The sequence below is a fragment of the Globicephala melas genome, chromosome 1 (assembly GCF_963455315.2).
Source record: "Globicephala melas chromosome 1, mGloMel1.2, whole genome shotgun sequence".
Lineage (NCBI taxonomy): Eukaryota > Metazoa > Chordata > Mammalia > Artiodactyla > Delphinidae > Globicephala > Globicephala melas.
The window spans coordinates 119,232,717-119,257,497 of NC_083314.1; the positions used below are offsets into that span (position 1 = coordinate 119,232,717).

At 35.3% G+C, this 24,781-nt stretch overlaps 1 protein-coding gene and 1 non-coding gene across 3 annotated transcripts in view; one reads left to right on the top strand and one right to left on the bottom strand.

Annotated features, from left to right (window-relative positions):
* The first annotated feature begins 690 nt into the window (after nt 1-690).
* ADGRL4 (adhesion G protein-coupled receptor L4) overlaps nt 691-24,781 on the top strand; it is a 119,315-nt gene continuing 95,224 nt past the window's right edge. For both annotated transcript variants that reach the window (XM_030866033.3, XM_030866034.3), the window contains exons 1-2: nt 691-1,058; nt 2,409-2,558. In XM_030866033.3, coding sequence (XP_030721893.2) covers nt 1,037-1,058; nt 2,409-2,558 — 172 coding nt within the window. In that variant the 5' untranslated portion in view covers nt 691-1,036. The remainder of the gene's footprint in view (nt 1,059-2,408; nt 2,559-24,781) is intronic.
* LOC115858411 (U6 spliceosomal RNA) lies at nt 22,016-22,122 on the bottom strand. Its single transcript, XR_004041643.1, has one exon. It is a non-coding gene; the product is annotated as a U6 spliceosomal RNA (small nuclear RNA).

A 24,781-nucleotide genomic window follows, 5' to 3' on the forward strand; every position in this document is an offset into this window, starting at 1 on the left:
CCAAATGCATGCATTTAGGTAACCAGCCTCCCAATCAAAATGAATAGTATTCCCATTACCCCCCGTTTCCCTCTGTGTCTTTCTGCAGTGAATCCTCACTCCCCACTCCAACCTCAAGTAACCACTGGTCTACTTTCTGTCTTATAGATCAGCCTTGCCTGCCAGTTATTTTAAATCTTTACACTAAAAATGTTTCCGTGTTTCAACCTGAACGATCCGTATCTATGTAATCAACTCATATGTAGTAACATGAAAGGAAAGCTATACACGATGCACCAGGTGTTCTGGGGAGGGCGCTGGTGAGGAGAGAGGTAAATTATAGTTGAAAGTGGAAAACAGCATCTAGTACTTTATAGCCATTTAATTCTCGACACTTGGCTTTTCTGTTTGCTTGTTTTTTACTCAGTCATTTTAGACACGATTCTAACCTGTAGGCTCTGTAGGCAAGACAGAGTATCTTTATTCTACACTCTGGAACCCTGAGTCCCCATAAGGTGCGGCCTCAGTGCTGGAAACCAAGGCCCTGTTGTTTGGATCCAAGTTTCCAGCCTACTTCTGGGCCCAGAGTTCTTTAGGGAAACGTGTTACTGAAAAAAGAAAGAAAAAAAAAAAAAGCTGTGTCCCGGAATTGAGGTTGTAGAAAGGACCCCTGATAGGCAGTTCAGCAGGTTCTCTCGGGGCGCGGTACGCTCCACTGAACTCTGGAACGCATTGTCTTTGAGGGCGACACCCTGAACGCTGCCCGCGGGAAGGGGACAGAATCCCCCCGAGGGGTGCGCGGAGCGCAGCGGGCCGGCAGCCCCGAAGCCAGGGGTGAGGTCAGGGTGGCCTGGGGGCCGGGCCCGGACGTGGCCTGCAGACTCAGCGCTGGACGAGCGCACTCACACAAAAGAGGCCGGAAAGTGGCGGGAGGAAGCGGGCGCGTCACGGGGGCCGCAGCCGGGAGCCTGGCGCGCCCGCCCCGCCGCGTCCCAGGTACACGGCCCGCTCGCCCCGCCGCTCCGCCACCGCCACCGCCACAACCGCGGCGCCGCCAATGAGACTCCTTCCGCTCCTAGGTGAGTGCCCGCGCCCCGGTCGCCCGGCTGCCCCGGGCCGGCACCTGTAGGGAATAGGCTATTTCCAAGGTGGAACTCACGTGCCGAGTGCATTTGACCAAGACTCCAGGGGGAATTGACACAGTCCTTCTCAGGATGTTTTTCTCTTTGGCCTTTCAACTCTGGAGTTCGATATTCAGTACCCAGGGACCAAGTCATCTTTTTATTCCTGCTGACAAAGTCCTCAAAGTCCCAGACTTTGACCTTTCTTCTGATCTTCCCCCAAGACATTTGGGAAATCCAAACCATTAACACTTGTGGGAGGTTTCCTGGCCTTTCAAGGGGACTGCTGGCCCAGACTTTGGGTTCCTTTAAAATACCATTTCGATGATACTGTGCGGAAAGAAAATAAATCACATCTTTGAAGCCGAATTAATTCTGGTTTAGACAGTATATACAGCCCTATGTGAGGCTAGGATTTAGAAATGAATGTTTAAGAATCTCTTGTTACCAGATGAGGACAATTTATCTCGGATGACTGTTTTCAGAGTAATGACTTGCATGATTCAAAACTGTCCATCCCAAGCGTGTTTGTCTTGAGAAGGCCTAGGACAACAATAAAAAAGGAACGTCCTACCCTTTTCCTTATCGTTTCCTAACAGCCCACAAAATACCATTGCCAACTTTGTTTTCAAAAACTCTGAAATAAAGGCTTGTTCTCTCTTATGCTGCATGTTATTGGTCATGTTTGTCTGGTGTTCCATTTCTGGAAGATCGATCTTTGACCAGTATGTTGAGTTGATTTTTTTCCCCTCTAATGGGAGAAAATGTAAAAGAAACTTTATTATGGAAAAGGCAGAATTTTAAAAGATAATTAGAACACAGAAAAAAAAATAATTGCATTTGTCCTCCTGAATGGTATGATATGTTTCTCTTCATCTTAAAATAACACAGATTTGACTTTGAAAAGACACAAATGCTCAGTTCACCTTGACTTCTTTCTGCACAGAATCATTCCCAGGGGAGGGATATTACTTTACAATCATGTAGCTACCTTTAAAAGTATCTCACCTCAAGGTGAAGGGTCCAGTGATGTAAGAATGCTGTTTTCTTTATAAAGCCAGGTTGCTTACTACATTTTAGCTTGGTTGAGGTTTACATGATAAACACTGAGACTGAAGAAAAACGTTACATTTTTTACTCACTTGGTCATGTCCTGTTATTTACCTAAATCCTCCTTTGGGAAATTCTCATAATGCATTTATCTAAATGGAAAGAAAGAAGGATAGTAATGTGTATGTCATCTAACTCAACAGTGGGAGAAGGTTTTTCTTTTTCTTTTTGAAAAAGTGTATTCTCTATTTTCTTTAGTGGGTTTTTCCACTTTGCTGAATTGTTGCTACACTCAGAATTGTACCAGGACACCTTGTCTCCCAAATGCAAAATGTGAAATACGGAATGGAGCTGAAGGCTGCTATTGCAACATTGGATTTTCAGGAAATGGTGTCACAATTTGTGAAGGTAGACAATCTTTATTACCTCTTTTGGAGTATATTGTAAGATTAAATTCTGATATGACTGCTTTTTTCTTATCGAGAAGTTAAGTTGTCTTACTTTATACTGTTTGGTTTCATGCTATTGATAAAAAAGCTTAATTAACGAAACGATAAGTTTAAACTTCCCAGGTCAAAATTTATACTTGATTATGGACTTTTGATGACTCCATGCATATCTTATTTTGGGTAAAGATTGCCCTTGAACTTAAGCTGGAAAACTAGGTTCTGAGAGCAGAGTCAATACCTTCGGGAACAGAAGAACAGAGAATTCATGAAGTCCAGGCTATATCCGCATGTGTTGCCCTCAGATACCTTCCTTAGTACTTGCCTATCTAAATTTGAGAATACCATTAAGAGATTCGAGGTTTTCTCCTGCATACCCTGGATATATACCCCGGAGAGAGAGAGAGAGAGAGAGAGAGAGAAAGAAAATTTTAAAATATATTCTTTTCTGAAAAAGTAGATCCCATTTATGGAACTTTAGGCTAGAGCCCAGAGCAAGAATGCCAGGAAAGTTCCTTCTAGGCTACAATTTAGCCCATTGACTTGATGAACAGAACACTATCCCATAATCAAATTTAAGTGATTTCTTGCCTGTGGTCTCCATCACCACCATGCCTCTTCTTTCCTCAAGCTTCACCCAGTCTTTATTTTCTCTTTCATTTTTAGTAGAATCTAGTTTAACTAGGTCAATAGAACAACATTCTATGTAGGAGAGAGTGAGGAAAAAAAAAGTTCCAAGCTATGTAAATTAGTTTTAAAATATAATTAAATGGAAGTCTCAGACTCGAACTGTGTGGTATTACACTCCTAAATGTATTTAAGATAACATGGACTTTTTCTAATTAAGCCAGGATATTGTACATTGTTAATATTGCATGTGTTTGCTTATAGCATAAACAAGTTGCGTCTTGTGATTCAATTTGATAGGCTCTTAAAAAAGATTAAATATGCAGTATATAGTAAGACCAGACCTCATCACAATTAGTTTAATGCTTAAAAATGTGGAGCAAAGCTACAGTTGCTTAATGGTGCATTAGATCAGGCATTTCTGCTTGTACATACAGCCGGGATTTGTAATTTACTATTCTACAAGCACTACAAAATTCTTTCCATAAATAGTCTTAGATTTTTATTGTGTATTTAATTGAATGGCATTATGGCAAGTTGATAGTTGAGTGACCTTCAAAATATGGCATCAAACATATTAGTGTGCTTTTCCACTAATCATTACAAATTGTACCAGAGTACTTCATAAGCAGTGTTGCCTTTTTGTTATTTAGATACTTTTCAAGTGTCATGATTACCATCATTAACATCAATAATTTTTCACAATTTGGACCTTCAGCAGCCAAGCAGTTCATAATCATGTTTTTAATGATTTCTTTTAAAAACACCTCTTCCATTATCCAATGCAATTGTTTTTCCCCCTGCTGTTTAGTCAATAGTCAGCTGAAGGGCAGAAAATATTGTCTGTTGAAAATAAAAATATTTCAAGAGCTTTGGCCCTGAAATTTCTTTTCACACAGAACACAGTTTGTAATGGGAATTTTTTTTCTTTTCAAGTTCTTCTTAAATTCCCTTCTTATTTGAAGAATGGTACATATACACTTGTGTTAATATTCACAATCTGATGTTTATAATATCCTCTTAAAACTGTTCAAACAGTGGTTTTCATCTTTTTCACATTTTATTAATCCACTGACAAATTTGGGACACTTTTTTCAGTAAATATATTTAATATGATTTTTGGAATGAAAACATTGTGTTTTCAACTGCTGACTCGTCTAGATTATATTTTGGGTTTGAAGACTCTTGTTGGCTTTTTTCATCTCTAAGGAGAGTCTCCATCTTTCCTTATCTTTCTTTAAGATTGTTAGTAGGTCTCTAAGAAATCACTGGACAGAATTTTTGTTACAGAAGATGCCTGCTTCTTGAGGAGTGAAAATTGTTGTTTTTTGGCATCATTAACATCATCTTCATCATCTTCATAAAATCTGGCTCCCTCCAAGGCATGCCAAATAAATGTCATGATAATAACCCAACCTTACTCAATGTATTCTGTTCCAAGAGCTAGTTTTGAACAAGTTATTTAGACTTTGGATTACGTGATCCCACAGAAACAAGTTTTAATAGTAGTGAATTTATTTCACTTAATTATCTTTTTATTGAACAAGTATTTGTTGAGCACTTTCATCATCATCATTATCATTATCACGATCATCATCAGGATAGTTAAGCTGTATTGTTCACTTAGTCCAAGATATTAATTAGCACAACATCTTCATCCGTTATTATTCCCATTTTATCTATAAGGAAATACAGTGTTAAGAAGGTAAGTGAAAATCTCAAGTGACACAACAAATAAGTAGTGGAGCCAAGATTTGAGCCCAAGTCTGTCTAATTCCAGTGCCTGTATTATTACTCACTGTGTTTGACCATAAGGCCTCTGCTTAACAGATATTGCTATGCCCTTGGGTTAAAATAATCAATAAGAATTGACCTTGATTTCTAATATATCTGAGGACAGTTACAGAACTATGTTAATAATTTGATACAATGTTATAAAAGAGGTAAGTTTGAGGTGTGCAGTCAACAGCAAGGAAGTTTTCCAAGTAGAGGTGACATTTATGCTCAGAATTGAGAATAAATAGATTTTAAGACGAACAAAGTGACAGAGAGAACTCAGGCAAAAGGAATCAGCAGTAACAAAGGCCTAGAAGTTGAACATGTGTGTGTTTTTTTTTAAGGAGCTCCAAGTATTTCATGCTGGATATATATCACAGGTATCTTAGTTGAGGGGTCAATGGCAATTAAGTCAAGATGTCAAAGGTATGGACTTTATTCTGTTAACAAAAGAAAGCCTTTGGCAGGTATTAAGTAGCTGAGTTACATGATAGATTGTATGTATTAGAAAGATAACCCCATTAGGTAGAGTAAGAACGGATTAGCAAGGGTCAACTCACAAAGGCCATTTACCCAACCTGTAAAACCAATAGTACAGTTCATTATACTTTATGCTCTATCTACCCAATGTACTTTAATCTTCATATCAAGCAGTTGAAATAAAAACTACAGATGCTGTCTTTTACTTACAAACAGTATTATTACTGGTTATAACTAGCTTCTGTTGAACTCCACACTACAGCCTTTTGCATATGAGAGAAGCAGGACTCTGAAAGCTTAAGTGAGTTCCCCAGTGTCCCAGGCTAAAGTGATACAGTTAGGACTCAAACCCTGGAATCTCAGCCTTCTCTAAATTACCAAAAATGTCAGCGTATTACCAGTCACCTGGTAATTAGTTTAGTACAGATTTTTAAACCAAATTGGTGGAACAGTATCATTTTAATAGGAATGTATTTATTACCACTTTATTGAGGTATTAATGGGAATTTATTACATACTTATCTTTATGCTGACATGTAAGTGTATTTTAAGATAGGAGGTGAAAAAGTGTGGAGAAATTTGGGGGTACCTTTAAAGGCTTTTGAAATTGTTGATGATGTTTAACTATAAAATGTAGGTTATTTTAGTTCTTTAAACATATATTACTATTGCCGTTCCTTATGGCTCTCAGTACATTTTTGACTACCTTCTAGTGCACAGTAGTTACAAATATAGGAAGTTAAAGATCCCTCCTCCCCCAGGTAATTATGAAAGTGTTAAAAAAGGGAAGGAAGGTTAGAAGGGCTGAAAGAATCTTTGGCTACACCTAAAACACTATATTGCTTGAGTTGGAATAAACTGAGCTGTGAGAAGCAAGAAGCAGGAACCAGTGGAAGGATGCAGTGCATTGCATGTTTGGGTGTAAGGATGGGGGGTGGTGAGAAAATAGTCTCCCTACTCTCATATCAGCACATTAAGTGGGGCTGTTTTTTGGGAAGTTTCATGGAATGAGAATGGGTAGGAGGAAAACAACTGCCCCAGGTAAGGAGAGGAATGGTCAGGAAGGATGTAATTAACTACCAGTACGCATGTATAAAAATCTTTTCAGAGCTTGAGACATGCCTATTATGCCTATTATGAACAACATCACAAGCACTTTACAGAAAATAATGAAGTCTTGGTGCCTGACTCAGGGAGACATACTGTATGATTAAAAAGTAGTTTTTCATTATTATCTAATAACCATACATATGCTTGTAAAATTCAACTGGAAGAATATCATAATAAACTAGAGAGCAGTATGAGGCTGGTAAAGGTAAAGAGAAGTGTCACAGTAGCTATCTAAAGAGCAGAATGTGAGAGAAATATTAATTAAAATAGTCCACTAGCATGAATCTGCCCAGGATAAAATAGAAGTGTTGAGGACATGTGATTGCTTCCATAACAATTTTTTCTTTAGTAATAAAGAGGATGCTCATCAAAATGGGCAAACCAATAGTCATCAGAACAGATGCAAAGCATACAAAATGTGTATGTCATGAATATACACATTGTTAACACAATTAGATATACTATCTAAACTATGTCCTACAAGTAATAACTGTAGCTGTAAATATTTAACAAAATGATAATATCCGTAATAGAAATGTGAACAGAAAAATAACTCTTATGTACTCTTCTTTGCATCACATCTCAATGATATTTCATATTTAATAATGATATATACATATAGTCAAAGCTATATAACATACATATACCTTTTCACTTTTATGAGGTATAGTCACATTCCGTATGTGAATGATTTTTCAGAACAAACATGCCAGAATAACAAACTAATTGGTATCACCCATTTCTCACTCAAGTAAATATCATTGTCTAAGATGGTTTAATTATGAAAATGATGCTACCAGTGCTTAAAATTTTATTAGAACTCTTACTTTATAATTTATATGTGTAATATAATAAATTAAATTTAAATAAATTATTTAAGTATATATATACAATGAGAATGAGATTTTGAGAGTGGATTTAATCTTCAGAAACAGCTAAAAGAAACTTTTAACCAAATCTGATGGGTGAAGTGGAAGATTAATTGCCAAAATGGTTTTAAGAAAATGGTGTGTGGTTATAAAGTAATATGAGATGAAATATTTTTCATGAGTAGCATGGAACAAAGATAGTTTTTTAAGTTTTGAAATGTTTTGATATTGCATATAATAGCGAGATCACTAGAATAAATGTACTGACTTTCAAGTTGTTAATTCTCATTGGGATGCTTAAGTTCTGTTATTTGCTTAAAGATAGTTGTATTATTTTCACGCATTCATTTCATAAGCATTATCTGTTCTTTATGAATCCGATTCCAAAGGGCATTGTTAATATCTCTAGCTCTAAAAGTAACAAAGATAAACCCAACACATTGTTGAACTAGATTCTAAGTGTATACCAGCTTACTTAGAAATATTTTCGTTAATACAAATATTTTATGAAATAAACCTTACAGTGTAGGACAAAAATGTCATAAAATGTATCAGTGCATTTTGGCGAACATGTCAAGCATTTTCTTATATGATAAACATCATCATTACCTTTTTAAAACATCATCATTACCTTTACTTATTTCAACAATTGGAATATTCATTTTGGCCCTGTCATTTTTGAAACCTATTCTAGCTTTGAAAATTTAGAATATGGTACCCTTAATAATTTAGCATACCAACATTTTATTTCTGTTACCAAAAGAGATGGTCCATCAGTTTAGTTCTGTCATGATCTGGCAAATTAAATAGTCTGGTTACCAAAGTTAGTCTATTTATTGAGTGAGACAGTTGGAACAAAAACAAGAAAAGTTAAAGTTTATAATCATCTTTAAATTGTACTGATATTTAACTTCTGTGGAGTTACATACCCAGAAGATAGAGTGCATCAAAACTGCCTGGATCAGGTCCCTCTAGAAAAGCGATTTTTCACAGCAGCTTCTAAATCATTTTTGTCTTAAGGCTGCAAATGGGTATCTTTTGAATATTTGTTTTCATTTCTCATCTGGCATCATCAGCTCTCCTAGTAGTTCATCTACAACTTTTCTTATCCTTTTACATTTATTACATTTTGTGGTATTGAAACTTAGGAGTACAGAATTGAGTAGCAGCCAGGGCTAGCATTTTCTTTAATTTTTCCCTTTCTCTCTCTCTTTTTCTCTCTGCCTCCCTCTCTATGTCTTTTTCTCTTTTCTTCTTGTTCCAGTCCATAGAAGGAGGTGTCTTCTGGTTTTTAAGGAATGTTTAAGGAATATTTGAAGATTTAGAAATCTATGTCTCAATAACATTACATCCACATCTTCCTTCATATGTAATATGTTACTAAAAACCCTTGAGGAAGCAAAATTTCTTTTGTAAAACAAGTGTATTTTTACATACTCCAGAGGAATTTCCTAGGAAAATGAATACTAATACAAACTTGAAAAAGTATGAACTCTAACATGCTTCTAGATAGCTGTGTATCAAATTTTTTTAAAGTGAGGTACATATTTCCTTGGGCCTTCTTGTACTGAATAGAAACTGTAACCTGTTTAAAAACTGATAGTCTATATTAACCCAAGGCTTACATTCCAGGATGCATGATTTCTGTGAACTTCATCCAAATAAATAAAATACCTTTGCCAATTTCAGAAATTCTTTTCCTTGTAACTAGAAATATGACCTCTTTCGTCTGTTGACAAGAAGGGTTACACAATAGAGAGAACAAACTCAAGCACAATATTTAAGTAGAACCTCCTCAAAAAATCTACTCTATAAGATTACAAATTCTTTTACCATATAAAAAGAGAAAAATAAAAGAATAAACCATTATAGAAACCATCTTTAAGCTAGTATCTTATTTTTAAAAAGAAAAAGAAAAAAGAACTTGTGTCATTTGAGTTTTGCTGATCAGCTCCACAGTTTTAAAACTAAAAACTTCTCCATATCTCCTCCCTCTATTTGTATAGCTGATTCACTTTGTTATAAAGCAGAAACTAACACACCATTGTAAAGCAATTATAGTCCAATAACAATGTTAAAAAACTAAAAACTTCTCTTATCTAACTTGACAAGGTCATTTTTTGCAGACTAAGTTTCAGGAATCATTTTTCTAAGTCATCCTGTTCCATGTTTATTTCACTGGACAGATATGACAATGAATGAGATACAAACTAAGAAGTATCCTGAGTTCTTAAAGAAAAGTTTAATATGAATATATGATTTTGGATTTTCCCAACTAATCTATAATGAAATGTGAAAATGTTTCTTCATGTAGAAGTCTCATTTATTTTTGATTACTTTTTAATCAGTATTATCTACATGGATTCATTGCATATTTAGAATCAGAAAAGTAATATCAGATAACTAATGGCACAGAGAATTAAACAGAAATAGTAAAAATCAACACAGAACTTCTGAGTTCTAATATCAATAATCAAAAATACTTACTCAAATTTCTGTCTTAAATCAATCCTAGGTAAGACTTACTATCTGATTTGACATTATCAGAGTGATGGGTTTTTTTTTCAAGTGAAGACTATCAATTTGTTTTTACTGTAGGCTAAAATGTTGATTCATCATATATATATATTTATATATATATACGTCATATAATACGTGTTGCTGATGATAAAGCATCAATAGCAATACAATTGGATATCATTTTTCTAGCATTAGTTTTCATTTTTTTCATGCAAAGTGAACATGGCAGTTGTACCATCTTATATTTTATGTTCAGTCATATCTTTAGGAGCTGCTAGGAAATTTAAATTAAGTGAAAATTGTGCTCTAAATGTGGAATTTTCAGACATTTTAGACCTCTGTTGCTTTTCAAGAAAATATTGGCATAAAGAAGAACAAAGGAATTTGGAGATAGCACCTTTAACACCGTAAAGTGACTCAATGAGTCTCAATTTTTTCACTTTGCTTATTAAAATTCTATTATTTTGTCAATATTTTAAGATTGCTAACTTCATTTTGCAAAATTGATGATATTTCTTTTGTTGTTGGAATGTCAATTTTCTATAGTCCCAGTTTTAATAGGGCATTAGCATACTTCATAGCCAACTCCCAGTTATTTTGGAAGCAAATTAACCAGTCTTCTGATTATCCATTTTTGCATTATTTCTCTTCATGCTTACTTAGTCTCTTTAATGCTTAAATAAGGAACTTCAGATTTACAGCTTATTCACAAAAAAAGAATAATAATAATGATATTAATTTGAGTGCTTTCTCTGAGCTACCATCTATTCTAAGCACTTTACATAAATTTGTAAATTTAATCCTCATAACAACTCTGAAGTAAAAGCTAGTATTATTCTCAATTTATAGGTTAAATAATTTTCCCAGAGAAAGTACCTTCAAACAGTCTTCTCATATGATCCTCAAACTACTATGTGAATTAAGTCTGCAAATAATGAAATTGAATCTCATTAAGAAAAAAATGAATTATTTTGGTTCTACCCCTCCTACCTCAATTCTGCTTTTTTTGTGCTACATTATCAAAACAACTGATAAAAAGAAAAAAGAATGTGTGGTGTGTATATTTATGATACCTTAGGAATAAGTACAGAGAAGTTAAAACTATTTACAAGTTTTAATAGCTTGATGAAAATCATAGGCCAGGAACAATTGTTTAACTCCTGCTTATCTATCTCTTTCAAGCCCAGTGAATTATTGAAAATAAAATCAGTGAAATCAAAGGAGGCTCATGAGACATCTACAAATTAAGAGTGAACTTCTCAAAATAGAATCCAGTGCTACGAATGGGGGTAGTTCAATGTACACAGAGAAGGCTTCAGTGAAGATGGTGTCTTTTCCCTGTGGTGGTCATATTCTTTACCCTTCCCAGAAAGGGAGTGGAAATCTAAGTGATTGGTTGAGACATTATTTTCCTAAAGCTGTACAGATTGGTCTCCCTATTTCCCATTGGTGTTTGCTCCCAAATAAAGCCAAGAAAATACTCTCAAAGGAAACTTTGTCATCTGCCTGTCATCACTTAAGGTGCAAATTAATACCACCTTTCTGCCCACTCCCCATCTATGCTACCTGGAATAATGCCTGAAACTTGCCCCACCCACGTATGCAGCAAACCCAGAACTCTTGCACTAAAGAGGTTGTAATTGTCAGGCAAAACCTGGGTCATGGTACCTGTGATAATCAACATTGTTCTTTAGTTATAAACATAAGGGTCTTTTAAGGATAACCAGTCATTGGAGAAAAGCCAAAAATACAAACACAAAGATGAATAAATAGAACTGGCCTGAAAAAGTTACTTTCTAGGGAGAGAAAGTTTGAAGGAAAAACTCTAGTTGATACCTTCAAAGAGATTCTCAAAAATTTTGCATCCTAACAAACAAAACAAATAGAATAGGCTTCTGTGTGTGAAAGAGCTATTATACCAGAAAAAATACTTTCTTCTTTGGTATATCCCATAACCTTTGTGCTACTCAATTCCTTGTACCTCCTTTATCCTTTTATTCATTTCCTTTTGTAGAAATCCATCAAGACAATAAACTGGTAAAATTGTCAGTAATGCAAGCAATTCTTAAAAATCACCAGAAGATTGAGACTAAAGTCTCTATTCCTGGGTTTTCTCTCCTATGAAAATGATCACACACCGAACAGGGAAACTACAAATTTCAAATTTTCTTACACATCAGTAGAAGATACCCCTGGACTGCATAAGTCAGGATATTCTTAAGTTCATCAGCTAAGCACAATCCCCCTTTTTATAATAACCCAATTTCACCCCCTTGTGATCTTTTCCATTATCTCTGCCTACAGCTCTCCCAAATTCCTCCCCTAGTTTATCTCAAAGGTAAAACAGGGTAGTCAATGTGTCTTTTGACCCTAATTCCATGATTTGCTGGTAATTTTTCACATTATAATGTCATTAATATGGGGATAGAGCCCATACTTGGTACCCAGGAATAGTGCATTGTTGTTGAAGAACCTCTGCTCCATTTGATTGAACTCAAACTTTGTTTTTGACTTACTTATAAATTCTGTGGTTATAATATTGTAATTATCTGCAATTTCCAACCTATGTTGTTTGTTTTCCCTGAGTAATTTCCTGAATTCACTGGCTAATACTCTTGAGAGTTCATACAAAAAGATCTATTTTTCTCCTCCAATAAAATATATTTATCTTCTGATCTATGTTACTCCCAAATTGAGACAATAACGTGCAATAAAGCAGCAGAAAAATAATACCCAGAGACTGTAGAACTAAAAGGCAAAGATGGAAAATACGAGAGCAACATGGAGAACCTAATATTCATCTAATAGAAGTCTTATTAAAGTAGGATCAGACAAGATTTAGCAAAGGAAATAACAAAAGATATAAGACAATTTCCCATAGCTTAAGAAACACCTGAGTCTTCAGTTAAAAGAGCCCTCTAATATTCAACTGTCTTTTGCGTAATATGTTTGTGCCTTGCTTCTCAGCTTATGTTTAAGGAATACCTATTGATATCATGCAATAAAAGAAGAGTATAGTTTACTTCATAACCTGTCATTTTTATTTATACATTCAAAATGTTTATTACCTTTGTGTACCTAAATAATAGAATATATAGACTTCTTCATTCCTGTAGCATAGGTGAAAACCTTCTCAAATCATGGGGACAGAGTGAGAAAAAGTACTTTTCAAGACGACAGTTGAGTGGCTCTTAGCATCAGGAGAGTGAATAGATGCGAAGCAGCCAAAAATCAACAATGACCACTACAAGAAGAGTTTCTATCAATCCTCTGGGCCTCCATGTCTACATCCATCTACTTTCATTTAACCCTTTTCTGAGACTAATTCTAGTTTAAGAAAGGAGGGGTATATTTTAGAAATACTGTGATATTACCCCATCATCTAAAAAAATAATTACTACATCAAAGTCTTATCTTCCAGGTGCCCATTATTGGATCCCTTTCTTATATCCTTGTATCTCAATAACTGGGAGCAGCCCTGTAATTTGAATACTCCTAGTATGCCATGCCCGAGTAACTAAATTCTCTGATAATAAATTCTCATATGACTGTGATGAGGTCTCCAAGCTTGTTATGTATATTCTAGTCCTGTTCAACTGGGACTGTTATGGTAATGGTTATTAATGTCTCTCTCAGCTTTAAAATTCTTTGATTCTGTTATTGTGAGACTTTTATTTGGACTGTAGTCAATATACAGTTCATCTACTTTTTGGGTAACTAATGGATTTTCGGCTCAATTTAAAACATGAAAATGAAACAGATATGGATTTTGGTCTCTTGCCTCTAACTATCCTTCTTTTTACTGCGATCTCTGGAGCTGGCATGACCAGTGCAGGTGAGGCTTTCATCTACTGCTTGTGCTACCTTCTCCCTATTCATGGCCATAACACCATCATGATATTCTTTTCTGCTGAACCAGGATGTGACCTCAAAGTTCTTCTCCAGGCAGATGTTACAAATCAGTAGAGGCAGGCACATAAATAAAACTTATTTTCCATTATTTCCATTATTGTTTTCTCTGGTGATTTCCTCCTTTGAAAGGAACTTCTGGACGAATCTTCAGTGAACCCCCTGTATTAGAGTGCTAAAAAGTAAGGTATTACATAGAAAATGATCAGCAGGAGAAGTGCTATATCAGAGTCACCTGAATCATAAAAAAAGAAACAAGAAGGCTATAAACCTTGATTTTTATATTTGGTCCCCTCTGGGAAAGGTTTAGTCACTGTTGTATACAGTTGAGAGAACCCCTTTTGAATAAAATGATACACATATTCGTTATGTGGGGAGGAGGGTTATGATTCATGTGATTTTATACGTACCATTTAATGAATAATCTGGAACAAAATGCTACAAAATAGAACTTGTCCTTGTGTTGCAATTTCAAAAGAACATTGATGATTGTTTATTTTTAACTGTGATGAGCCAGGGATGTTGAGAGTGGACTTGATCAGAGGGGCAGTCTTCTCAGCTGGAAACCTGTAGCTAAATTTCTCCATTCTGAGGATTTCATATAGTTCCAGGCATCAAAATACTTTGTGTCAGACAATAAATGGGACAGGATAATCAGCTGTGTGTGTGCTCAGGAAATAAATCAGGCACTTTCAATGTTGGAAAAATTATAAACTGAGATTCATTGTCTAAAACTCAATACACGTGTCACTTTCTTTGCAAGGCCTTTCTTATTTCTATATTTTAAGAATAATTGTTTGCTTTTTCATCTTCTCATAATTCATTTTTTATTTTTGCATCAATTCATGATATCGGAATAAGTGTTGATGGAGTTTGCCTGCTTTTTTTTTTTTTAACATCCTTTTTGGAGTATAATTGCTTTACAATGTTGTGTTAGTTTCCTCTGTATAACAAAGTGAATCAGCTATATGCATACGTCTATCCCCATATCCCTTCCTTCTTGCGCCTCCCTCTCACCCTCCTTATCCCACCCCTCTATGTGGTCGCAAAGCACTGAGCTGATCTCCCTGTGCTATGCAGCTGCTTCCCACTAGCTATCGATTTTACATTTGGTAGTGTATATATGTCCATGACACTCTCTCACTTCATCCCAGCTTGCCCTTCCCCCTCCCTGTGTCCTCAAGGACAGGAGTAAAGACACAGACATAGAGAATGCCTGCTTTTTAATAGTGCCTGGGGAATCCCAACAGTGACTGCTGTTTGAGGAGAGTAACTAATTCTTATTCTTGAGTGGATCTTTGGAAACTACCAAAATTCCTTGGATCCAATCTGTAAAATACTATGGATTGTTTTTGAGTGGTTACTCTGATTGGTTGGTGCCCCATTCTTATTGTTCCTTGCCTATGCTGAATTTATTAAGACATTGTGGGTGGTATTCCTGCTTGCATGAATCAGCACTTAGATTTGCTTGAATTCTATACATTGTAAGAGACCCATATAGCAAGATTACATTAGGTATAATCCCATCCCAAATATTTAGCTGTAAATAAAGACTATCCATTATAGCCAGATAGAAAATGTGCATGAATGATCAGTTTGCTTAATAAACTTCACATTGGTTTTCTCCAAACTGTCTTTCCCTATTTCATTTTGAGTGATCAACTGTGCAAGACTGAATTTCCATTAACTTATCTATTCCTCTTTTGAACATTTTCCTGAATTAGGAAGCAGTATGTCCTAAAGCAGGGACATTTGCAATATTGGCACTAATACCTTGTGATGACCTCCTGTTTTTGAAGCACCCTGGTCCTAATCTTCAGAGTCCCAGGAGTCACATTGACTATGGTATTTTTTTTCTGCATCTGATGTGTCACATATGCTGTTTTCATAGAAATCCTAGTAATTGTGAAATTATTAGCACTTAGAAAAATGATATTTTCATTTCTAAGCATATTAGTACTTTGTTCTTTCTTTAATTTCAAAACAGAATTTTATTCTGTGTTGTTGAAAATATCTGTCTCACATTTATCACTCTTTCCCATGAACTAATCTTTTTAAATACAACATTAAATGAAGCTGTAATTAGTATGTACAAAGTGAAGGACAAATTTTATTTTGTTTTTTATCAAACTCTAAATTTGATTAAATAGAATAAATTATCACATGAATGAATTGGGAAGAAAAAAATATTCTTAATCTCTGTAACTTTAAATTACTTCATTAGAATTTTAATACCTCCAATATATAAAGATTATGAAGAAAATATTGTCTTCATCTACAAAAATGTTGTGTTTAATTTTAAAAAATGTGTTGTAACCCTTCCTAAGAGTTATTCACTTCCTTGATTTAGGAAACATTCTTTTCATGCTCTCTAGCAGTGCTGAAATCAACTAAAAGAGCATATGTTTAGGAGGATGTGGGAAAAATGTTTTGAAAAACTCTGATGTATTATCTCAGATAATTTCTTCTTCTTGTCTTCTTGAGATATGATTTTATATCCCATATTTTACCAACCATCAAACTGGTGCCAAGAATCTGAATTTATAATTAATCGATTTTTTAATTTGTTGGTCAGCTGTATGAGATAATACCACTATGTAGTGTACATTATACAGCATCTGTATAAATGTATCAAGCATTTTGAATGTTAAAAAACAGAACAAATCATATTTGTCTGCCTTGAAAGTTGTGATTTTCTGGATATTAAAAAATTAAGGCAGTATTACTGATACATTTCAGCTGCTTTAACTATTTTGGTCCATTGCCATTGAGGGAAAAGGTACCAGGACTTAAATTACTGTAGTCTCATGTGTAGTTGTGGGTAGAGTGAGAATAAGGATTTTAGGAGGAAAAAAAATTCTGTTTAAAGAAATTGGAATATAGAGAAAGAACTCCAGCACCTGAATAATAGACGATGGTATCTTATATTCAAGTCAAAGAGTTTTCATTAAGAATGAGATTATTTTGAGTGTCATTGGCCTGAAAAGCTCGATTCCTGCCAAGTCCCTTTAAATGGAATTTACTGCACGGTAATGGTATTTCCCGTATTAACGTGATTTTTCCCACAATGTTATGTTCTGATAATTTATATTACCAAGAAATCTGGATTAATATACAGTATCAGAGATTCTCTTTATAACTGTTTAAAAGTTCCCAAACAAATTGCTAGAAGATAGAATGCCGGACTGTTCAAAGCCTGTACTTATTTTAAGGAGTAAATTAATACTTTGGTCCTTCATTTGCCATGGAAAAAGATAAAGACATTCTCTAGGAAGATTAGAATCCAGCCAAACATTGTAGGCTATATATAGCATACAAAGCCTTGTGCCATTTGTGAAAATGCTATCAGGGGGAAAACCCAATGAGTGAGTTTCTGTACTGTAAGTTTTAGGGACACAGATTTAATTTAGAGATTATGGTTTGAAAATAAAATTTACTGTAAGAGTGTTTTTAGCTGATAAGAAATTGATTTTGTGACCTTGTTACGCATTAATTGAAATATCTGGCAATATGCCTTGACAAGGTTAAGGAACCATACACACTTGGAACCATATCATTCCTTCATGTTGAACTTGCTAGTTAACATTCCTTCATGTTGAACTTGCTAGTTAATCACTTTGTTACCAATCACTTTGTTACCATTACGGGGAAGGAAACTACCTTTTGTGTGGGGTCTGAATAATCTTCTATGGCGTAACAAGTGGTTTTTATGTAATTGACATTATATTTAGTTGTTTCACTATATTGAAGTTGCAGTCATTTAAGAGTGTTATCCTTATAGATTAACGTGGTATTTTGTATTTTCTAATACTTTAAAGGTTATATTTATAAAATCAAAAATAAGAATGTGTGCCCATGAGCACAGACATAAAAATTATTTGTTATTTAAATTATTCAGTGAATTTTAGAATGTAGTTTTTAAGAACTTACAGTAGAATGAAGGTAGTCAGGTTATCAGTGTTCTACATGTCTTACATGCTAGCTTATTTAACAGGTGTTAACTCAGGATATATTTACAGAGGAAAAAATGAATTGCAGAGGAGAGTTCAAACAAATTGTGAAATTTGTAAAGTCTTACCAAAGAACACCAAAATATATATATTTTTTCCTTGAGATTCTTTGGGTTGACTCACCAGGTCAGTTATATATGCAATAATTACGCAGAAAAGTGGGCATCTCCACTTTATTTCTCTTTTGTGGATATAACCTCAGAACTAAAATTTGGGTCATGTTTCTTTAGTGATATCATGCTGTTAGCCCTCTGCAGATCAAGAACACATACTGAGTCTTAAAGAATTTGTAATTAAAAATGTCACTGGAGTCATGTTTAACATTTAAGTGGAAAGAAATGTGCTGTTTTTTGTACATTTTTGATAATTAAAGTTGACTTGTGCAGACAACTAAATCAATTTTGACGAGACTGAACAGAAGTTGAGGTGGTCCTGACACTTGCTTGATAGTTTTGTATTTGTGGAAAAATTTTGATATTTTGAAGTAAGAGAGTTCTATATCCTTTGTGTCAGAAAGGTTCTTATGCTAGGTTTCCTGGTGCCGTATGGAGGATCTGTTCTAAAGATAATTTCTGGACCTTTATAAACACAGAAATCTATTGAGAATACTAAAAATAGTACAACAAATCTCTGTTGTATATGCAATGCAGGAAAGCAAGCAGATGCTTGATTATAGTGTTGTGTTTGTTCAACGAATGTTATGTTCCCTGCAGCAGTTTCATAATGGAATACTATGTGGAGAAGACTGTTTTTTTAAATATGTTTTGGACTTTGAATTTCAGTTTATTAGTAGACAAATATGTCAGAAAATTTTCAATAGAGGCAGTAATTGTTGTTTTATAGTCAATAATCTCTTTATACTTATCCTTTTAAACAATCAGATGGTTGCTTTAAGAATAAAGAAGTATGAAGTTAATATGAATTTAAGCAAGGTTTTAGATTATAACCCATAATACACTTTATTGTGTTTAGAAAAGAAAACTTAAGTCTTATTGATTATTGGAGATACAGTTTTCAAAAAAAGATTCCAGCGATTCATAAATTATGATCCAAGGACTTACTACTACTAATGCCTTAATATTTGCAGATCAGTTCCTTTATTAATTGAAAAGAAATTGTCCTTACAACAATATTAAAACCGAATGACACACTTACAAATATGACACACTTAGAGAATAGAATTTAAAGCAAAATTTTGACATACGGTAAGTATTCAAATCTGGAATACCAAGTACAAATAATAAATACAGGAGGGGAAAAAATGGCTATAGTTTATTTCAAAGTAGATTACAGCAGAGGAAGGATTATAATGGAGACCTGCTTTGAAAATCTGTACCTCAACTTTTTAGATTCAGACACTATTGACACTTTGAACCAAGATCGATCCAAAGAAGCAGAGCTATAGAAGAAGCAGAGCTTCTGAGGAAGGCATCCCTGGGATCGAATCCTGGTTCCATCATTTGCTAGCTGTCATATTTGGACCAGTTGCTATGTCTTTGGTATATAAATAGTCTTATCAACTTCAAAATATTTTTGAGGATAAAGGAAGATAATAAAAATATAGCATTTAGTTATGATACTGGCCATATAGAAAGGCCTCAGTAAGTGAACTGTTATTAATGTAAATCTGTCAGTCACTTTCTGCCACATTGTTTTGGATAGGTTCATTCTTTTTCTACTTTCCCAAACTATCCAGAAAATCAGATGAAAATCATCTAGGCAGTTATGTTATAACAAGGTGCTCTTCTGCTTTTCCTAAATTCCACGAACAGCAACACATATGAGCACTTAACCATATACCTAGAATAAGGGTATATTAGTCCCTACTTGCTAATAGTTTATTAATCCTCAACTTACATTTTAGGCTTTCTGTGTCTGAAGGGAAAAAAAATAATCATTTACTTATTAGTAAGCTTTCTTTTTTTTTAAAATACATCTTTATTGGAGTATAATTGCTTCACAATGTGGTGTTAGTTTCTTCCGAACAACAAAGTGAATCAGCTGTATGCATACACATATACCTTCCCTTTTGAGCCTTCCTCCCACACTCCCTATTCCATGCCTCTAGGTGGTCACAAAGCACCGAGCTGATCTCCCTATGCAGCAGCTTCCACCAGCCATCCATTTTACATTTGTTAGTGTATGTATGTCAGTACTACTCTCTCACTTACATCCCAGCCTCCCCTTCCCCACTGTGCCCTCAAGTCCATTCTCAATGTCTCCATCTTTATTTCTGCCCTACCACTAGATTCATCACTACCATTTTTCTACATTCCATATACATGCATTAGCATACGGTATTTGTTTTTCTCTTTCTGACTTACTTTACTCTGTATAACAGACTCTAGGTCTATCCACCTCATTACAGATAACTCAATTTCGTTCCTTTTTATGGCTGAATAATATTCCATTGTATGTATGTGCCACATTTTCTTTATCCATTCTGTCGATGGACATTTAGGTTATTTCCATATCCTAGCTATTGTAAATAGTGCTGCAATGAACATTGTGTTACATGTATCTTTTTGAATTATGGTTTTCTCAGGTATATGCCCAGTAGTGGGATTGCTGGGTCATAGGGTAATTCTATTTTTAGTTTTTTAAGTAATCTCCAAATAGTTCTTCATAGTGACTGTATCAAGTTACATTCCCACCAACAGTGCATAAGGGTTCCCTTTTCTCCACACCTTCTCCAGCATTTATCCTTTTTAGGTTTTTTGATGATGGCCATTCTGACTGGTGGGAGGTAATACCTCATTGTGGTTTTGATTTCCATTTCTCTAATGATTAGAGATGTTGCACATCTTTTCATGTGTTTGTTGGCCATTTGTATGTCTTCTTTGGAGAAATGTCTATTTAGGCCTTCTGCCCATTTTTGGATTAGGTTGTTTTTTTCTTTTGATATTGAGCTTCATGAGCTGCTTGTATATTTTGGAAATTAATCAGTTGTCAGTTGCTTCATTTGCAAATATTTTCTCCCATACTGATGGTTGTCTTTTTGTCTTCTTTATGGTTTCCTTTGCTGTGCAAAAGCTTTGAAGTTTCACTGGGTCCCATTTGTTTAGTTTTGTTTTTATTTCCATTACTCTCGAAGGTGGGTGAAAAGGATCTTGGATTTATGGAAAAGGATTTATGGCATAGAGTGTTCTGCCTATGTTTTCCTCTAAGAGTTTTATACTGTCTATCCTTACATTTAGGTCTTTAATACAATTTGAGTTTATTTTTGTGTATAGTGTTAGGAAGTGTTCTGATTTCATCCTTTTAATGTAGCTGTCCAGTTTTCCCAGCACCACTTATTGAAGAGGCTGTCTTTGCTCCATTGTATATTCTTGCCTCCTTTGTCAAAGATAAGGTGACCATACGTGCATGAGTTTATCTCTGGGCTTTCTATCCTGTTCCACTGATCTATATTTCTGTTTTTGTGCCAGTACCATACTCTCTTGATTACTGTAGCTTTGTAGTATAATCTGAAGTCAGGGAGCCTGATTCCTCCAGCTCCGTTTTACTTTCTCAAGATTGTTTTGGCAATTCAGGTTCTTTTGTGTTCCCATACAAATTGCAAAAATTTTTGTTCTAGTTCTGTGAAAAATGCCATTGGTAATTTGATAGGGATTGCATTGAATCTGTAGATTGCTTTGGGGAGTATAGTCATTTTCACAGTGTTGATTCTTCCAATCCAGGAACATGGTATATCTCTCCATCTGTTTGTATCATCTTTAATTTCTTTCACCAGTGTCTTATAGTTTTCTGCATACAGATCTTTAGCCTCCTTAGTTTTTTTTTTTTTTTTGTACTTAATGTATTTATTTGAAACTTTGTACATGTCTTACTAAAGCATACTAATATTTTGTTAGAGTGTGATAGGCAGTATAGCAGGCACCTCTGTGCAGGGGAACAGAACATCTTTTACAAATATACCATGTTTCACTGCACTTTCCCCTGGAAGAGCAGACTCTTCACTTTTTGGCGGCACTTTTTTTTTTTAGTCCTGTTGGTATTATTTCCTCTAGAATATTTTCTTTTATTTTACCTGTTAGTCAACAAGGTGAATCTTTGCGGGGGTTTCTTTTAGAAATGCCACAAGGAGGACCAGGTGCAGACTACCACTATGGTCATCAAAAAATATGGAACGCTTCACAAATTTGCGTGTCATCCTTGCGCAGGGGCCATGCTAATCTTCTCTGTATCGTTCCAATTTTAGTATATGTGCTGCCGAAGCGAGCACTCCTTAGGTAGTTTTATTCCTAGGTATTTGATTCTTTTTGTTGCAATGGTAAATAGGAGTGTTTCCTTAATTTCTCTTTCAGATTTTTCATTGTTAGTGTATAGGAATGCAAGAGATTTCTGTGCATTAATTTTGTATCCTGCTACTTTACCAAATTCATTGATTAGCTCTAGTAGTTTTCTGGTGGCATCTTTAGGATTCACTATGTATAGTATCATGTCATCTGCAAACAGTGACAGTTTTACTTCTTCTTTTCCAATTTGGATTCCTTTTATTTCTTTTTCTTCTCTGATGGCCATGGCTAAAACTTCCAAAACTATGTTGAATAATAGTGGTGAGAGTGGGCAGTCTTGTCTTTTCCTGATATTAAAAGAAATGCTTTCAGTTTTTCACCATTGAGAATGATGGCAGTGGGTTTGTCATATATGGCCTTTAGTATGTTGAGGTAGGTTCCCTCTATGCCCACTTTCTGGAGGGTTTTTATCATAAATAGGTGTTAAATTTTGTCAAAACTTTTTTCTGCATCTATTGAGATTATCATATGGTTTTTCTCCTTCAATTTGTTAATATGGTGTATCACATTGATTGATTTGCATATATTGAAGAAACCTTGCATTCTTGGATAAACCCCTCTTGATCATGGTGTATGATCCTTTTAATGTGCTGTTGGATTCTGTTTACTAGTATTTTGTTGAGGGTTTTTGCATCTATGTTCATCAGGGATATTGGTCTGTAATTTTCTTTTTTTGTGACATCTTTTTTCTGGTTTCGGTATCAAGGTGATGGTGGCCTCGTGGAATGAGTTTGGGAGTATTCCTCCCTCTACTATATTTTGGAAGAATTTGAAAAGGATAGGTGTTAGCTCTTCTCTAAATGTTTGATAGAATTCACCTGTGAAGCCATCTGGCCGTGGGCTTTTGTTTATTGGAGGATTCTTAATCACTGCTTCAGTTTCAGTGCTTGTGATTTGTCTGTTCATATTTTCTATTTCTTCCTGATTCATTCTGGAAGGTGGTACTTTTATAAGTATTTGTCCATTTCTTCCAGGTTGTCCATTTTACTGGCATATAGTTGCTTGTAGTAGTCTCTTCTGATCTTTTGTATTTCTGCATTGTCAGTTGTTACTTCTTTTTCGTTTCTAATTCTGTTGATTTGAGTCTTCTCCCTTTTTTTCCTGATGAGTCTGGCTAATGGTTTACCAATTCTCAAGGAACCAGCTTATAGTTTTATTGATCTTTGCTATTGTTTCTTTCATTTCTTTTTCATTTATTTCTGGTCTGATCTTTATGATTTCTTTCCTTCTGTTAACTTTGAGGGTTTTTGTTCTTCTTTCTCTAATTGCTTTAGGTGTAAGCTTGGGTTATTTGAGATTTTTTCTTGTTTCTTGAGGTAGGATTGTATTGCTATAAACTTCCCTCTTAGAGCTGCTTTTGCTGCATCACATAATTTTTGGGTTGCCGTATTTCATTGTCATTTGTTTCTGGGTATTTTTTGATTTCCTCTTTGATTTCTTCAGTGATTTCTTGGTTATTTAGTAGCATGTTGTTTAGCCTCCATGTATTTGTATTTTTTACAGTTTTTTTTCCTATAATTGATATCTAGTCTCATAGCGTTGTGGTCGGAAAAGATGCTTGATGTGATTTCAGTTTTCTTAAATTTACCTATGCTTAATTTGTGACCCAAGATGTGATCTATCCTGCATAATGTTCCACATGCACTTGAGAAGAAAGTGTATTCTGTTGTTTTTGGATGGAATGTCCTATAAGTATCAATTAAGTCCATCTGGTCTAATGTGTCATTTAAACTTTGTGTTTCCTTATTTATTTTCTGTTTGGATAATCTGTCCGTTGTTGTAAGTGGGGTGTTAAAGTTCCCTACTATTATTTTGTTACTGTCAATTATCCTTGTGGTAATTTTTCAGACACCTCCTGCTTAAAACCCCAAAGGTCAGAAGAATTTTGAGGCCCCATCTTCATGCTCTGTATTCATACTGAAAATCAAGATCGAGTGAGCTTTTGCCCTTCTGCTCCACAAGAAGTTTCTGTCCTCCCTGAACTCCCCTTAGGACACCTACATTACCATTTGACAGTTGTACCACCCCAGTCAAACTCCCCACCTGGCACTGTCCCTGGAGTGGGTCACTCATGGCCAGAGTGTGGCCGGGCACTTGGTTCCAGAAGCAAAAGCCCCTCGGGGCTAGCCCCCCTCCCCCCCACCTCACCAGGTCAGTGAAAAAACAATCAGAGTAGTGGTATTTCACTGGCAGCCTGCAAGTCCGGTGGACCCCGCCCCACCCTCTCACAGGGACCAGAGTGTGCCAGGGGCCTCCCACTTATTCTACATCTCTCATTCTTTTCACCATGCCAGACTAGAGTTAAGCTCTACAGGGTCTTCTTTCTCCTCTGATTCCACCAAGCCTGTTCCCTTGGTTGTGTTTTCGCTGGATAGTAGGTAGGGACAGTGGGAATCTCATTCATCCATTCATGTGCACCACTAATTAGATGACAAGGTATTTGGCTACCTGAAGAGAGTCATAGCTACTCCCACCATTTACCCAAGCTTCTTTGAATTTCTTCACTTTGACATTCAGAGCACTGGGCAGAAATCACATCATGTCAACACCCATCACTGGCCTTTGTGAAGTAAGCTTTCTTTAAAG